The sequence below is a fragment of the Choloepus didactylus genome, chromosome 13 (genome assembly GCF_015220235.1).
Source record: "Choloepus didactylus isolate mChoDid1 chromosome 13, mChoDid1.pri, whole genome shotgun sequence".
Lineage (NCBI taxonomy): Eukaryota > Metazoa > Chordata > Mammalia > Pilosa > Megalonychidae > Choloepus > Choloepus didactylus.
In genome coordinates this window covers 46,970,390-46,988,085 of record NC_051319.1, presented here as the reverse complement: position 1 = coordinate 46,988,085, position 17,696 = coordinate 46,970,390, and the positions used below count along the sequence as shown (strand labels likewise).

Here is a 17,696-nt window from a genome sequence, read left to right as displayed (position 1 = left end):
CCTAAGGCGAAGACCCAAGAGGAACTCGCTACGATTTCCCAAGCTCTCTCTCCCTGTGAGCTCTCACCTCTCTGGTACTTGCCCTATGAATTAGCTTCCCTGGTCTTTCTGAATTCTGAACTCCATCTCCTCAACTTAATGAGGCTTCCAAGCTTTCTGGGATGCTTCACCCTGGGATGCAGCCTGGAAACTCTCTCTTGGCAGAAAGCTGGGTTTGTTTCTCCTTTCTCAGGTTGACTCGCCTGTATCGTCTGTTGTCCAATTTCTGAAAACTGGTGTTTCAAATATTATGTCGATTTGTTGTTGTTGTATAAGGCAGGAGAGTAAATTCCGTTTCTCTTACTCCATCAGGGCTAGAAACAGAAGTCTGGAAGACACATTCTTAATTTGAAAGTTATTGTCTAATGATCTACCTCCGGAGTTTGCTATTTTGTGCTTCCACCAGCAATGAATGCCATTGCCTCTTTCCCTGCCTTGCCAACTGAATGTGTTGGCCAATTTTTTGGATTTTTGCCCATCTCATAGGGAGAATGGCATCTTGGTATAGTTTAAATTTGCTTTTCTCTTCTAATGAATGGCACAGAGTAGCTTGATGAATGATTGGCATTTGTTTCTCTTTTTCTACAAACTGCTCCTGTCATGTGCTCATTTTTCTATTTGGCTTGTTGGTCTCTTCTCTAGGAGCTATTTAAAAGAGAGATTCACGTTTTGTCTATGATATGAGTTGCAATTACCTATTTTTATTTCTTTTATTTCTTTATGATACTTTTGCATGGGGAACTTAAATTTCATGTAGTCAAATTGATCAGTTTCTTCATTTATAGATTCTGAATTTTGAGTCATAGATAGAAAGGCCTTCCCTACACCAAGATTATAAAAGAATTCTCCTATGTTTCCTTCTAATACTTTTTGGTTTGATTTTTCACATATAAAATGTTAATCTTGGTTTATAGTGTGAGGTATGAATCCAATTTATACTTTAACACATGATACTCTGTTACATCACCCTGTACAAATGAAGCCTGTCTTTATCATATATTAATTATGTAGGTATTTGGTTCTTCTGTACTTGTTATTCTGTTCCACTGGTCTGTCTCATTCTGTGGCAACAACACAGTTTAAATATTGAGGCTTTTTATTGTGTTGTAATATCTGCTCGGATTGGTCTCTAACACCCTTTGCCCCTGCCAATGGTTTGTCAGAAATTTCCAGGTTAGTTTGTCTATTTTTCCACATAAACTTTAAAAATTGCTGTTGTAAGTCTAGAAAAGAACTATTACTACTTTTACTGGGATCATGTTAAATTCATAACTTGACTTAAAGAGGACTAATATCTTTATGTTGAAGAGACTTCTTGACCAAGAATGTTTTGGAATCTTTCATTTGTAAAAGGTCCAAAGGGATTTCAACAGTTTCTAACCAGTTCCCTCCAGGTTCAGCAGAGAGTTCTGCTGGACAGATGTTAGGACTGTGTTGTTTTTTTTTTTTTTTTTTTTTTTTTTTAATTTGAAAGCAATCACTGTTTATTAACTGACAAGATTATAAAAGTAATCATAGTAGACACCTTAGTTCATCCTTCTAATAAGCCTATTGATCTGGTCTTCCCTGTTGCCAGCATCTTCCCCTTCTACAAAATGGGTGGTCTTTTTCTTCATCCCCCCTCTGGGAGAAGATAATTTGAAGGGCCACAGGAAGTTGTTTGCTTCTTTGAAGCATTTCCCAACAGTATAGATCTCATGAATCAGGTCTTCCATGCAGATGATGCCATATTTACCAAGAGATCGTGCAATCAGAGAGTTATCTGTCAAGGCACTCTGCTTCTTATTGATTTTGCCGTAACCACGCTTATAGATCAGTTCGTTCACTGACTTCAGGTTCGGGTACCCCCATGCAATATATGGTTCCACAATCCTCAGCATGTTAATCAAGGCCTTGTTGAGCTTAACAAAGGTGCCATTGAAGATTTCGCGAAGGTGAAGAAGTTGCAACACTTTTTGGACCTTTGGGTTCATGCCAGTGATACCTCTGATCCTGATGACAAATGCCAATTTGGGTTCCGCAGGTACATAGAAGTTGCCAGCTTTTCTTGCCATTCTAGCCATTCGAATCTCAGTTCTGTACATTTGCCTATATTCCTTGTGACAGTGCTTGGCTTTTTCATAGATAAGCTTCCTCCTTGCCTTTCGGAGCATCTTTTGGGCAAACTTCTTTCTCAAGCACTTGATCTTCAGTTCGGCAAAATTCCTTCGCATTTTCTTGAGGGTTTCCGGCACAGCCGGCACCTTCGTCTTCTTCTTCTCTTCGACACCCTCCGTGGTTCCAGCCGGAAAAGAAGCTAGGACTGTGTTTTACTTGAAGGCTGAATAACCCAGAAAGCCAGAGATGGAAAAGAGCAAATATTTTTAAGGTCTTTGGGGGAGTTTTGCCATCACTATTAATAATGTGGAACATATAAGATGTCTCAAACCAATAGATTGTTCCAAATGACACCTCAGCATGACTTAGCAAAGCTATTTCATTACTTTTGGATAAGGCTGACCATACGCAAAATTACCAAGTGACCAATTTTGGCAACCTCACCCTTCACATTATATTCATCCTTTCCCCCAAGACAACTTCTCCTCCCTTTTCCCAAACCACTGTTCCAGCCACCCAATAATAACACCATATTCCCTCCTATCTTCCTCTTATCAAAACCCATCCCTGGGAAAAAAGTATGATATCAGTCATTTACAACTTAGTAAGAGATTGTTTCTGTCAGACTGTGGAAAGGGAGACTGTATCTATGTAAGAGAGTTTGAGCACCTGGGAGCAATTGGAAGAGGCAAGAAAAGGAGCCTTCCAGGTGTCCCTGAAATATTACCAGGTAAGCATGCACTCCTAAGCCCTTGCTTTCAGGCTTAAGAGGACTCTGCAGACCCGAGGAGGTGCTCTTGTCGTCTTCCTTCCCACACCCTGAGAGGAGGGATCCTGAAACAAGACAAGTGATTTCACTGCGGCCACAAATTAAAGGGGGGCCGTCCAGAAGGAATACATTTCCCTCATCTGCCGAGGCTTGGCAGTATTCCCCACATAAGCCAGAAATGGTGTGATTAGAAGCAAAAATATGAAGTGCATTATATGCAACTCCTCTCATAACACACGCGAAGTAATCAATCTTAACCCCTGGCAGCCACACCAGGGAGTCTGTCTTTCTCTTTTATTTATTGACTTGCCCTTGGCCGGCCCTTAACATATTTGTTTTTGTCATCACAAGGTTTTTGCTTAAAAGTCAGCCAGCCCTGTTTCCTTCCTGGATATCGATGGCACATCTGTCAGCTTTTTTGGGTATTAGTGACCAACACCCATGCTATATTATAAAATAAAGCCCGCTTTGTTGGCATGGAGTCTTTTGGGCTCAGCCGTTCCACATTTTAATGAGCAGAGAGTCTCCCCTTAGGATTCAGGAACTTTCTGGCCACAGTTAGCGTGTCTGAGTCTCCAGCTCTTTGGAGGGTGCCTTCTGTGGCCCACGACGTGCTCCAGACCTGGCCAGAAAACCTTCACAGGCCTCGGGCTCCATCCTCCACTGCTACTGCTTTGGAATGGAAGCTTTGTGCCGTCTCTAAACACTGCGTTTGAACAGTGGAAAAACCCAGAGCTTCACTCTCAGGTGTAAGGGAGCTTTTGGAACAAATGTGAAGGGAATGTGAGCTTACTGAAGTTCCTGAATGTGAAGCACTGAGAATTGAGAACTGCACTTCATTTTAAAACACCTCGGCAGAGTTATTCTGCTTTAGAACTAACTGCAGTGCACAGTATTAAAGGCCCCAATTCCCTCTGACATTGCGACTTTACTTCCAGCTTCAAAACTTAGAACAGTAAATGAGTCTCGGGAAAGGCGAGGGAAGGAGGCAGTTCTAGCTATTGAAAACATCCTTGCCCCATCCAGGTTCACAGGCTCACCCGCTATTTTCTCTCAGGCAGGCCATCTTTCTGCATCTTGGCCTTTTTATTAGGCCTGGATAACAGCATCCATCACAAATCAGCTGTGTGGGAATTAAAATAGTTGATAAACTCTGGTTTAGTTTATATGAAGCCCTGATTCTAAGAGGTGGAGCATATTTAACCTCCATCAATCTAAGGCTCTCCCTCGCCCTTCTCTCTGAGGTGGATCTAAGGAGCTGGGACTTAGAGAAAGGGCATGGAAAGAGGGTGGAGGGCCCATTTTGAGTCCTCGGGGCATCTGCCACAAGGTGCCAGCTTTGGATCTGCCACTGTCTTCAATCTTTTGTTCCTGTGCCTCTTGTCCCCCAGGGTCAAACATCTCTCCAAGCTTCTCGGTGCCATTTTTCACGTCAGGGTCATCATTGTGTTCCTTTGATGCCACGTGCCATGCCGAGGCACCAACATCTCTGCGAGACCATCCTAGGTTCTGTCCTGTCTTCCTAGATTCACTGCAGGGCCGGTTCATCCCTTGGGGAAAAGGCACAGTTGCCCTCTGGTCTCGGACTTTGCAGAGCACCTTGGGTTTTCCTGCTTCCACAGGGTCAGAACAGGAGGCAAGACCAAAGACATGTCTATCCGGGAGCCACCACTGTCTACATCCTCAAAGATTCCTCCCTGTCTCTCTCTCGTCTTCGCCAGCCCAGGGAATTGTTTATATTCTGAGGTGTTAAGGATGGAGAGGGATAAATTTCTACATGTTTCCACTCAAATCCCCAGCTCTCAAACATGTTGTCACTCTGAAACAGTGATCCCAAAGTGGCCCAGCTTCTTGAATGGGTATGAAATACATCAGCTAGTATTTTTAAAATATTATTTTGCCACAAGACTAAATTACCTAAATAAGCAAAAATCTCCCCTTGAAGGGCTCCTCAGTTGCAGCTTCTTGCTGAAGGGTGAACCATAGCAATTCATCAGATAAAGGACCTGGGCAAGCTCTTCCAGATTTTGACACTGGCTTTCCAAATATGACTGCTTTTAGGTACACAAATGTTTGTGTTCTAATGCCCTTGCTTAATTAAGCAAACGACTCCAGCCGCTCTCTAAGGCCACATTACCAATATGGAGATGAACATGAGGACTCTTTCTAACGTGATCTGTCTCAGTTCTGCCTCCCCTTGTTTCTCCTTATACATCCTGTGGGCAAAACTCATACGAAAATGGAGAGTGTGACCCTCAGTAAGATTTTGCCCTCTTCCTTTCCCCGAAACTGCTTCTAAAGGTGTTTGTTTGTTTTTTTTTTTCTGAATGTATTTGTGAAAGACACTCTATTTTTTAAATTCTTACTTTTCAGCATATTGTCCATTGTCCAATATGGAAGTAAATGGAACCCATTTAGACTTTCATTTTTAATTACAGGTCCATTTTAGAGATTTGGGGGCCGGGTGGGGGTCAGAAATCCCACATAAAAAGGGTACTTCTTTTTATTGATTGGAGCAATTGGGACTAAAAATAGCTATTAAAAATTCAAAATGACCTATGCTAAATAATATTAAAAAGGAAGGGATTGTTTTAAACTCTTAAAGGTAGTTACAGGAAAAATCACTATTAAGCTCAATATTCAAGGATACATATATAATGGCATAAATCCACACATATATACATGCACACATATAAATGTACAGATATTCAAGAATAGGATAATACAGAGATAAGAGGGTGGCAGATTATGGAGCAGAAAAGAGAACGGAGCACAAGAGGGAGAAGGGAGAGTAAATTATCATATGGGGAGTGCTGGTATGTGCCTGGTGCTGCCCAAGCCTGTGATATAGCCATTATCACCTCTATTTTGTATCAAATGAAACCAAGACTCAGAAGCGTTTGGTAGGTTGCCCAAAGTTACATGTCTGCTTAACAACAAAGCTGGGCTTTGAATCCAGGTCAGTGGGACCCCAAAATATCCTCTTTAAACAGCACCACTTAACTGTGGTCTGTTCAGTGCCTACAGGTTGCCAGTATAGATGTTTGGTTATACTATGTTCTATCTTGTGTTTCTTATACTTACAAAAAGCCTTGCCAAAGGATTAGCCAGAAGGAATAAAATGGAAGGAGAGAGCTAACTACATGCTCTTAAATATACTATGTACCTTTCACACACTGAAACAAGGTTGGTTACAACCAATCTTGTTGAAGATATTGACTTGATCAGAGCAATCTTTCAAGATATGATCCAGGTCTTTAACAGGGGCTTACTATTTTTGCAATCCATGGAGTGGTGACAGAAATTCACGTCTCACCAACACAAATTTCCCATGAGAGCTAACAAAAGCTTGCAGCTTGGTCACATGTGGGAAAGTACAATATTCTACTTTCATAGTAAAAGTAATATGTCAGCATTGCATGGTATAATAATGAACTATGTGTATATTATAAGTGAAGCTGAGTTGGGTGGAGGGAGCAAGGGTAAGTCTCCATACAGAGAACGTATTATGAACTGAGAAATAGCTGGAGATACCAGACTTTTGCAGCCAGACATAAAACATTCATTTCTGACTTGGTCTGGCAATTTGTGGCATAAATGCATTCATTTCTTTATCTTGAGCACAGAACTGGAATTCAGATAATTTTAACTTTAAAATCAATTTTTGCAAGTATCACTCATTGGGTGACACTTCATCCCTTTAGTCTCATTTGGTCCTTTGGGAAAGAAAGAAATCCAATTCAGTCTGATTTTCTTGAAGATCTAATCTTCTGCATAAAATGCTTGATAAAATATATATTCCTTGTGCAACTATTGCCTTAATAATTGACCTGAGATTTTTTTACTTCTTCATTAGAACAAACCAACCTATCAACAAAAAAGTTTAGATGACCCAAGTCCAGACCAAACAGGGCTAGTCTTTAAAACTTTTCCTCTTATCTTAGCAGCAAGTCCTTTTTCTCTTTTCTAATAAGTATGTTGCTTTTCAAATCTGCAAATGGAAGGTGAAGTTTTTTAAGATGTGCAGTTTCCTCGCATAAATCCTGAAATCAATAAGCTTCTGACCTTACCAGGCCAAACAAGGTAATATGTATTTTTTTTTTTTAAATTAGAGAAGATGTAGGTTTAAAGACAAATGCAGCAAAAACAGAATTCCTCTTATCTAGAAATGGAACCACGAACTGGAAACTTGGGGACATATGATTAACCAGCTGCTCATCCACTGCTAAAAACAAAACAAACAAACAAAAACTCCTTCAGGGTAAAGTCATCTTTTTCCAAGGTAAGTTTACTTTTTGAAGACACAAGGAAGAAATCAAATATACTATGAATATTGGAAAGTTCTAGATGAAACTTTTATTTCTAAATTTAAATAAAATTCATTGCTTTGATGTAGTGGATTGATCACCACAGATATGATAATGTCCAGTCTCAGGTAGAAGAGAGAACATGGGTTTTGCATCAGGAGCTGGGTCCTGGAAACACTAGTACATAACCGGTAAATCTTTAGTCAGTTGCTTGGCCTTACAAAGCTGTGGTTTCCTTACATAAATCCTGCAATCAATAAGCTTCTGGCCTTACCAGGTCAAATAAGGAAATATGTATTTTTTTAAATTTTAGAAGTTTTTTTTAAATTGGAGAAGGTGTAGGTTTAAAGAAAATAGAGTTCCCCTATTCTGCCCACCTCCACACAGTTTTCCTTCTTATTAACAATTTGCACTAATGTGGTACCCTTGTTATAATTGAAGAAAGAATATTATTATAATTGCACAATTGTCTACATTCTATACACTATATTAGAGATCACTGTTTGTGTTGAGGAGTCCTACAGTTTTTCTTTAAATTTTTATTCTAGTTACATATATACCTAAAATTAACTCCTTTAATTAAATTCAAATATATAATTCAGTGGTGTTAATTACATTTACAATGTTATGCTTCTGTAACCACCATTCATTACCAAAATTTTCTATCAACCCAAACAGAAATTCTGTTCCAATTACCATTAACTCCTCATTCCCTACCCCAATACCGGCTGCTGGTAAATTGTATTCTAGTTTCTGACTCTATGAAGTTGCTTATTCTAATTATTTCATATCAATGAGATTGTACAATACTTGTCCTTTTGTGTCTGGCTTATTTCACTCAAAATGATGTCTACAGGTTTCATCCATGTTGTCACACATCAGAATATTATCTTTTTATGGCTGAATAATATTCCATTGTATATGTATAGGAATACATACATACATATATATATCACATTTTGTTTACCCTTTCATCTGCTAATGGACACTTGGGCTGCTTCCATCTTTTGGCAATTGTGAATAATGCCACTATGAATATTGGTGTGGTGTGCAAATATCTGTTCAAGTCCCTACTTTCAATTATTTTGATATACACCTGGAAGTAGGATTGATGTCTTCCATGGTAATTCTATACTTAACTTCTTGAGGAACCATCAAACTTTCTTCCATAGTGGCTGTACCATTTCACATTCCCACCAACAATAAAATGGTGTTCTTATTTCTCCACATCCTCTCAAACACTTGCAATTTTCCATTTTTTAAAAATAATAGTCATTTTAGTGGATATGAAGCAGTATCTCATTGTGGTTTTGATTTTATTTTCCTAATGAGTAATGATATTGGGCAACTTTTTATGAGATTCCTGTCCATTTATATAGCTTCTTTACAGAAATGTCTATTCTAGTATTTTGCTCATTATTTCATTGGGTTGTTTGCCTTTTTGTTGTGGATTTGTAGGATTTTTTTTTTTTTTAAATACTCTGGATAATAAACCCTTATTGGAAATGTGGTTTCCAAATACTTTCTCCCATTCTGTGGTCTGTCTTTTTAATTCCATGATGAACTCTTTTGATGCAAAAAAGCTTTAAATTTTGATGAAATTCCATTTATCTATTTTTTCTTTTATTGCTCATACTTTGGGTATAAAGTCTAGGAAACCATTGGCTAACACAAGGTCATGAAGATGATTCCCTATGTTTTATTCTAGGAGTTTTATATTTTTGGTTATTATATAAAGTCTTTGATCCATTTTGAGTTAATTTTTTCATATGGTGTGAAGTAGGGTTCAACCATCACTGCTTTACAAATCGATATCCAGTTTTACCAGCACTATTTGTAGAAAAGACTAATCTTTCCCCATTGGGTGGACTCAGCACACTTCTCAAAAATCAATTGACCATAGACATGAGGGTTTATTTTTTAACTCTCAATTCAATTCCATTGATCTATATGTCTGTCCTGGCACCAGTACCATGCTGTTTTGATCACTGTAGCTTTGTAATAAGCTTTAAGAGGAAATGCGAGTTCTCCAACTTTGTTCTTTGTTTTCAGTATGGTTTTGGCTATTTGGAGCCCTTTACCCCTCTATGTAAATTTCTTAATTAGCTTTTCCATTTCTGCAAAGAAGGATGTTGGAATTTTGGTTAGGGTTGTACTGAATCTGTAAAATGCTTTGAGTAGAATTGACATATTAACAATATTTAGTTTTCCAATCCATGAACATAAAATACCCTTCCATTTGATTTCTTCTAGAAGTGTTTTGTAGATTTCCATGTATAAGACATTTACATTCCTGGTTAAATTTATTCCTAGATACATGATTCTTTCAGTTGCTATTGTAAATGGAGTTTTTTCTTAATTTCCTCTTCACATTGTTCATTACTAGTGTTTAAAAACACTAGGGATTTATGCATGTTGATCTTGTACCTGGACACTTTATTAGCTCTGATAGCTTTGTTGTAGATTTTTCAGGATTTTCTATATATAGGATAAAGTCAGCTGCAAATAGGGAAAGTTTTACTTCTTCCTTTCCAGTCTTGATGCCTTTTTTTCCCCTTTTTCTTGTCTAATTGCTCTGCTAGCACTTCCAGTACAATGTTGAATAACAGTGGTGACAGTCGTATCCTTGTCTTGTTCCTGATCTTAGACAGAAAACTTTCAGTCTTCACCTTTAAGTAGGATGTTAGCTGTGGGCTTTTTATATATGCTTTTTATCATGTTGAAGAAGTTCCCTTCTATTCCTAGTTTCCTAAGAGTTTTTTTCTTATCAAGAAGGGATTCTGGATTTTGTCAAAAGCCTTATCTGCGTCAGTTGAGATGATCATGTGTTTTTTCTTCCTTCATTCTATTAATGTGTTTTATTAGATTAACTGATTTTATGTTGAACCACCCTTACATACCTGGAATAAATTCCACTTGGTCATGGTGTTTAATTCATTTAATGTGCTGTTGGATTTGGTTTACTAGTATCTTGTTGAAGAATTTTACATCTATCTATATTCATAAGAGATATAAGTATGTAGCTTCTGTAATTTTCTTTTCTTGTGGTATCTCTATCTGACTTTGGAATGAGGATAATGTTCGCCTTGTAGAATGAATTAGGAAGTCTTCCTTCCTCTTCTATTTTTTGGAAGAATTTGAGCAGGATCAATGTTAATTGTTTTTGGAATATTTGGTAAAATTCCCCAGTGAAGCCATCCATCCTGGGCTTTTCTTGGGAGGTGTCTGATTACTGATTCGAGCTCTACACTTGTTATTTGTCTGTTGAGATCTTCTGTTTCTACTTGAGTCAGGATAGGTATCATGTGTTTTTAGGAATTTGTGCATTTCAACTAGATTATCTAATATTGGCATACAGTTTTTCATAGTTTGAAGCTATATGTACCCCAGAGAAACATGTTCTTAAAGTTAACCCATTCCTGTGGATGTAAACCCAGGAACTTTGGCGAGACCACATCAATTAAGTTGTGACTCACCTCATTCAGGATGGGTCTTAATCCTACTACTAGAGTCCTTTATAAGTGGAATGAAGGGGAGGGGGAGAAAGAGAGAGAGGGAGAGAGACAGAGAGAGAAAGAGAGAGAGAGAGAGAGAGAGAAAGCAAGTGCCATGAAAGCGAGAAGCCGAAAGCAACAAAACTCGGAAGAGATTTTGTTTCAGATGCTGCTATGTGCCTTGCCATGTGGCAGAGGAGCCAAGGATCACTGGCAGCTAATCTTCAGGAAGAATGCATTGCCTTGATGATGCCTTGATTTGGACATTTTTCTGGCCTCAAAACGTAAGCTAATAAATTCCCATTGTTTAAGCCAATGCATTTCATGGTATCTGCTATGAGCAGTCTAGGAAACTGTAACAGTGGGGACGGTGGCAATGGCCCCCTTTCATTTCTGATTTTAGCTATTTGCATCTCTCTTTTTTTTTTCCTTTGGCATTTTAGCTAAAGGTTTTCTTAATTTATTGATCTTTTCAAAGAAACAACTTTTGGTTTCATTGATCATCTCCATTTTTTTAAATTCTCTATTTCATTTATTTCCACTCTAATCCTTGTTATTTCCTTCCTTTTGCTCACTTAGGATTTTGTTTGCTGTTCTTTCTCTAAATCCTCTAGTGATGAGGTTAGGTTGACTTGAGCTCTTTCTTATCTTTTAATGTAAGCATTTAGAGCTATAGATTTCTGTCTCAGCACTGCCTTTGCTGCATCCCATATGTTTTGGTAAGTTGTTTTTTCATTTGCCTCAGGATATCCCAATTTCCCTTGTGATTTCTTCTTTGACCTATTCATTGAAGAGTTCATTTTCTAATTTCCACATTTGTTAATTTTCAATTTCTCTCTCCGCTATTGATTTTTAGCTTTATTCCATTGTGGTTGAAAAAGATACATTATATGATTTCAATATTTTAAAATTTATTAAGGCTTGTTTTATTGCCTAACATATTGTCTATTCTGGAGAAGGATCCATGTGCACTGGATAAGAATGGATATTCTGCTGTTATTTGGTGAAGTGTTCTGTATATGTCTGTTAGTCTAGCTGTTTTAAAGTATTGTTCAATTCTTCTATTTCCTTACTCATCTTCTGTCTGCATATTCTATCTATTACGGAATGTGGAGTATTGAAATCTCCTTCTATTAATGTAGAATTGCCTATTTTTCACTTCAAATCTATTGCTTCATGTATTTTGGGGGCTCTGCATTTATGTGCATATATATTTATAACTGGCATGTCTTCTTGTTGAAGTTTTCCCTTTCCCAGAATATAATGACCTTCACCTTTAACAGTTTTTGACTTAAAGTCTATTTTGTCTGACTATTAAAGCTGCCCCAGCATTCATTTTGGTTTCTATTAGCATGGTATATTTTTTTCAATCCTTTCACTTTGTACCTACATGTTTTTGAATTTAAGATGAGTCTCTTGGAAACAGTGTATCATTAGTCATGCTTTTTTATCCATTCTGCCAATCACTGCCTTTTGACTGGAAAGTTTAATCCATTTACATCTAAAGAAGCTACTGATAATGCCAGACTTCTGCCATTTTGCTATTTTGTCTTTGTAAGTCTTATACATTTTTTGTTTCTCAGGTTTTCTATTATGCCTAGTTTCATATTTATTTGATTTTTTTATAGTGTACAATTTTGTGTCCCTTCTGCTTTCTTTCTACATGTATGTCTCCTATATTTTCTTAGTGGTTACCATGAAGCTTAAATTGAACACTCTAAAGCTATAACAATCATGTTTGATTTGATACTAACTTAACTCAATAGCATATACATACATTGTTCCTATGCCCCTCCATGCCCACACATTTTTGTTGTACTTGTTAGAAATTATATCTTTATACATTGTATATCTAAAACCACAGATTTATCATTACTTTTTATACATTTCCCTTTAAGAATTTAAAACCCAACAAGTGGAGTTACATACCAAAAACTATGATACAATAGTACTAACATTTATAATTACCCATATGGTTACCTTTACTAGATGTTTTTATCACTTTGTGCCACTTTGATCCACTGTCCATTGTCTGTTCTTTCAGTCTGAAGAATTCCCTTTTGTGTTGCTTTAGGGCAGGTCTCATGGTGATGAATTCCCTCAGTTTTTCTTTATCTGGGAATGTCTTAATCTCTCTTTCATTTATGTATGACCATCTTACCCAAGGTGTAATTCTTGGTTCCAATTGTTTTCTTTCAGCACATTAAATATTTTGTCCCACATCCTTCCTGCCTCCAGGATTTCTGCTGAAAACTTGGCACTGAATCTCATTGGGGCCCCCTTGTATATAGCATTTGCTTTCCTATTGTAGCTTTCAGAACTCTTTCCTTGTCTTTGGCATTCAAAAGCTTGACTACCATATGTCTGGGCATAGTTCTCTTTGAGTTTATCCTGTTTGGGGTTCACTGGACTTCATGAGTGTGTATATTCAAGTCTTTTGCCAAGTTTTGGAAGTTTTCTGCCATTATTTCTTTGAATTTTCCTTCTACCACTTTCTATCTTTCTTCTCTTCTGGGACTGCCATAGTGTGTGTATTGGTATTCTTGTTGGTATACCACAGGTCTCTTAGGCTCTGTTTACTTTTTTATTCTTTTCTTCTTTCTTCTTCTCAGCCTGAATCATTTTAATTGTTTTGTTTTAAGGTTCACTGACTCTTTCTTCTATCAGTTCCAATCTGCTCTTGAAACACTGTGGGGAATTTTTCATTTCAGTTAATGTAGTGTCCAACTCCAGCATTTCTGTTTGGCTCTTTTATAAAATTTCAATCTCATTATTGATATTCTCACATTGTTCACTCATTGCTTTCCTTATATCCTTTAGTTCTTTCATTGTATTTTCTTTTTATCTCCTTTAGCATATCGAGGATCTTTTTTTCATCTTTGCCCAGTATTTCTAAAGTCTGGTCTTCCTCATTGTTGGTTTCTGGATTTTTACCTTGTTCCTTTGGATGGACATAATCATTTCCTTTTTATTTGTCTTTTAATCAAAAGGCATTGTGAATTTTAATATTTTAAAGTGTTAACTCTGGGATTTAGTTCTTTAAGTTTGTATCCAGCTAGTAATATGACAGATATTTCCTTTTGAGTGCCAGATGCTAACGAAACAAAGAAACTGATGCAAAAAACACCTCTCACTATCTTTGTAAATTGGTTCTGTGTTGGTTAGTGCTCTCCTTCAGAGTTTAGCCCTGCTATCAAGAAGATCAGCCTGAAGCAAATTCAAAGTGCAGGGTCCTCTGTTGTTTCTAAGCCTGTGTATTATCCTGATCTGTGCTTGCTCATAGCCTTAGGGATTCCCCCACTTACAGGAATTGAATTGCCATCTCTACTTCTTATGAAAAAGACTTTCTCTCCCTTCAAGGTGCTCTACTGTGTTTCTTAAAGCAGGTAGCCCTTTTCTGCAGGCTGCTTTGAATTAATTGTTTCTTATGCTGCTTCATAGCTGTTTGCAACCTGCTTCTGCCTCCAGAACAAGTTCTGGGAGAGTGAGACCAAGATGAGTTTCCTAGTTCAGTCTTTAGGCTTCTATCTGATGGACTGGCACTGACATACAAGTACCCCATTATGTGCGTAAGGGTTACTCTGCTCCTTCAAGAACACAGCCAGTGACCCACAATGGGACTGCAGCTGACTCTACACCTCACCATGGAGGATGTAGGGAAGGGGCCAAGAAAGGTGTCATAAGCTTCTCCTACCATTTTTAAAGCTGTATTTTCTTGATTCAGTTCTCGCCCACTTGCTATAACCCCTTTAACTTTTCCTGAGTTTTGATGAAGATGACTCTGTCAGTTTTTGCTAGTTGTTCAAAGAGTCAGTGGGAATGGCACACTGGGGTGTCTTAGGACACCACCTGAAACTGGAAAACAAGGTAATATTTGAATGTGCCTTCTATTTTTAAAGGTTATTACAATTTTTTTTATTTTATTTTATGTGAAACTCATATCTAAATGGTACACTTTTACAGCATTGTCATTTCCTAACTTTTGCCATTTTTTTTGGGCTTCAGCCCTCCCGCACATGGCTGGACAATAAAACTCCTTTTGATCAAGTTTTTGTCTCTTCTCTTCTCGATTGAAAAACCTAACATCTACTATTGTACTTTTCATTACAACTGTAGGGAATTTTAACCACATTAAGAGTTGAATAGTCTTATATGGGCCCAGGAATATAATCACCACCACCATTGTGAACATATATTTCATGGGAAAAAATATGAACTTATTTTCAATCAAACAATTAGATACTTTTTTAAAACGTCAACAAAGCCTACTTGGGTGTTCACCTGTTTAATAAATTCATTCTGCTCTGTGCTACATGAAATATAAGGCTCTGCTATGAGATACTTTAAAAAAACTCACTGTTCCATGAGCTTTTTGAGAGCAGGGCCCATCTTTGCATCTCTGGCACCTGGCACAGAGAAAATGAAATAAGCATTGGTTGACTCAGCTGTTGAACTGAAGGCAGTTGTGATGACACACATATGACTGTATAATAAATGGAAGAGGTGAGGCTGGGAGCTGACAGATGTTGCATATAAACTCATGACCTAGAATAGCCTGCCCAGGGCTCAGGACCCATCAGAAGGTAATAAGGCCCATGGATGGGAGGGGTGTGTGTGTGTTCTGCCTCCTCTGTGAGGCTGTGCATATCCTTTTATGTGTGTACATGTATAAAGAGATGATGATAAATGAAAAATATACAAGTCAGAATTTAGATGGCTGGCTACTATGCAGGTCTGTTTATGTGACATTTTGAGTAAGACTTTCTCTTTAAAAAATCAAGAACCCCTTCCTTTCTCTAGTTATAAAAATTAATCTACTTTATCTTTTCATTCTGACTTTCCAAATCAAAATTTAATTTTACTTATTCTATCATCTACCTGTAGCTTATAATTTTTTTAAAAAAGGAACAACTTGTAGATGAAGAAAAAATCAGTCTGTTTAAAATATATTAGTGTGTTTCATTTCACTCAGATGCCTCTCTGGTCTGAATTAGGCTGCAATGGGGGCAAACCCTGAGCCTAGCGCTGGTTTTGTGGGGAAAAGCCAAGTGGGCAATTTCAGTGACTTATTGTTGTATCCTTAAACAATACAACAAGTGTGGAAGTGTTCAAAATATCTTTCCTTCTGTCTGATTTCACTTTAGTCAATCCAAATTTGGCATCACTGCTTTCTGAAATATTTTTGATTGTGGAGCAGTTGGTGATTTTAATAATTTAGTACAGAGGATAGAATGAAGAGAAAAGAAATTGGAATTTAAAATACAGTGGCAAAAAAAGTTAATTTAAAGTGATGTTTGATTAAAAAAAAAAAAAGGGCCCCTTCATGATGCCGCTGTGTGATTGAACAGATTAAAGGAACTGCTGGGAACGTCACCGTGTGTCTCAGCAGAGGTCTCTGGGATCAGCCCTCAGCTCTTATGCCTTACGTTAAACAAGTTTGTCAATTTTCCATCAGATTGATTTTTCTCATAGGTCTGAAGGCCTTGTCTCATTTCACCTTATTTCCACAGGGGTTCTTAGAATTGCAAACTTCCACTTACTTTCTTTCAAATTGTGAAGAGTGATTTTTATTGTCTGAGAGATAAGCAAAGAATAAACCTCTGGAATTGGAACACCCTGTTTAATAGTCGACCGTGTTAGTCGTCTACTGTTTTCTTTCATTGCTTGTATCTTTTGGAATGAAGTTCCTTTTAAAGATAATCATATTTACCTAGTTTACCCACAGTCATTTTCTGCATATGATGTTTTTCCAATATTCACTTAGAGTAGAGCTTTCTGAAGATCAGATGAATCGCACCTTCCAAGACAATTTGTCAAGTAACCATGGGCAAATTCCAATAGACCCCTGGGAAATAAAGACACACATTTTTAGGCATTGCTCTACCTGGACAGTGACATCTGTGAGGACTCAGAAATTGAATAAAGAAGTTAGTTCCTGGCTTGTATGTTTAGTTCCTTTGGGTTAAATATTGGATTCCTTAGTTTTAAGACATGTTCTGTTAGTTCCTAAAAAGAAAAATCACTTTTATTCCAATTTAAAAAAAAAAAAGCTCAGAAAACTTCCTTAAAACAACTTTTAGTCTTATGGCTTCCTCTTGAATTTTCTGGAATGCTTATAAGAAAAACACCACATTTACATAAGCAGAATCAATTATGTCTTCCGTTGCTGTCCCTACACGTGCTTGACTATTTCTTATTTAAATAAGAAACCACGAAAATATACACATCATGCGTTTCTGTTTGCTGAAACTTTTGAACATTGTCTTCACATATTTCATCTCATTTGTCCTTCCCTACAGTGCTAGGAATTAGGGAAAATGGGTGTTGTCATTCTCGATTTCCAAGTGGCCTGAATGAGTCCCTCCCTAAGACAGACATTAGGAAATGCAAGGAACCTGAGTCTTCAGACTTTCAGCCTATGACCCTTCTACTATATTCTGCTGCTTGAAAGAACTTGTCAAAGATTATGAACCCCACAAATTAATTCTTGTCCTCCAGCAATTTTTTTCAAAAGAAAAAAAAAGAAAGAAAGAAATGGTTTCTTCATCCTCAAGACTACAATCACTTCATCACATTAATATTTATCTTTCATTTGGAGAAAATCTTCTCATTTCCAGACTTCGACAAATAGTTACCAGTGAATAAATGGACCTGCTCTCTCTCCTACCTACTAATTTATTAGCTGTTTTAATATTAATACCCAGGGCTAAACGTAGGTGGAGGCAAAACAGGTGTCCATGATGTCTGAAATTCTACCACTGTAACATTTATTTCTTTGCCTACCTTTGTCCACAGTGGAAATGCAAATAATTTCTCAGAGAATCATGAAACATGAATTGAAAATGTTTCTGTGGTTACAGAAACAGATAATAATAATGAACACTTACTGAACTTTGAGTAAAGCCAGGTAAAATGCTGAGCACTTTTCATATACTATCTCATTTAACTATAAAACAACCCAATAGATAGATTCTATTATTATTTTCATTT

At 37.3% G+C, this 17,696-nt stretch overlaps 1 protein-coding gene across 1 annotated transcript; it reads right to left on the bottom strand.

Annotated features, from left to right (window-relative positions):
* Positions 1 to 1,527: 1,527 nt before the first annotated feature.
* On the bottom strand, positions 1,528 to 2,281 carry LOC119508194 (60S ribosomal protein L7-like). Its single transcript, XM_037801748.1, has one exon. It carries the CDS (start codon positions 2,250 to 2,252, stop codon positions 1,566 to 1,568), a length of 687 nt encoding a protein of 228 aa, XP_037657676.1. The 5' UTR covers positions 2,253 to 2,281; the 3' UTR covers positions 1,528 to 1,565.
* Positions 2,282 to 17,696: the final 15,415 nt, after the last annotated feature.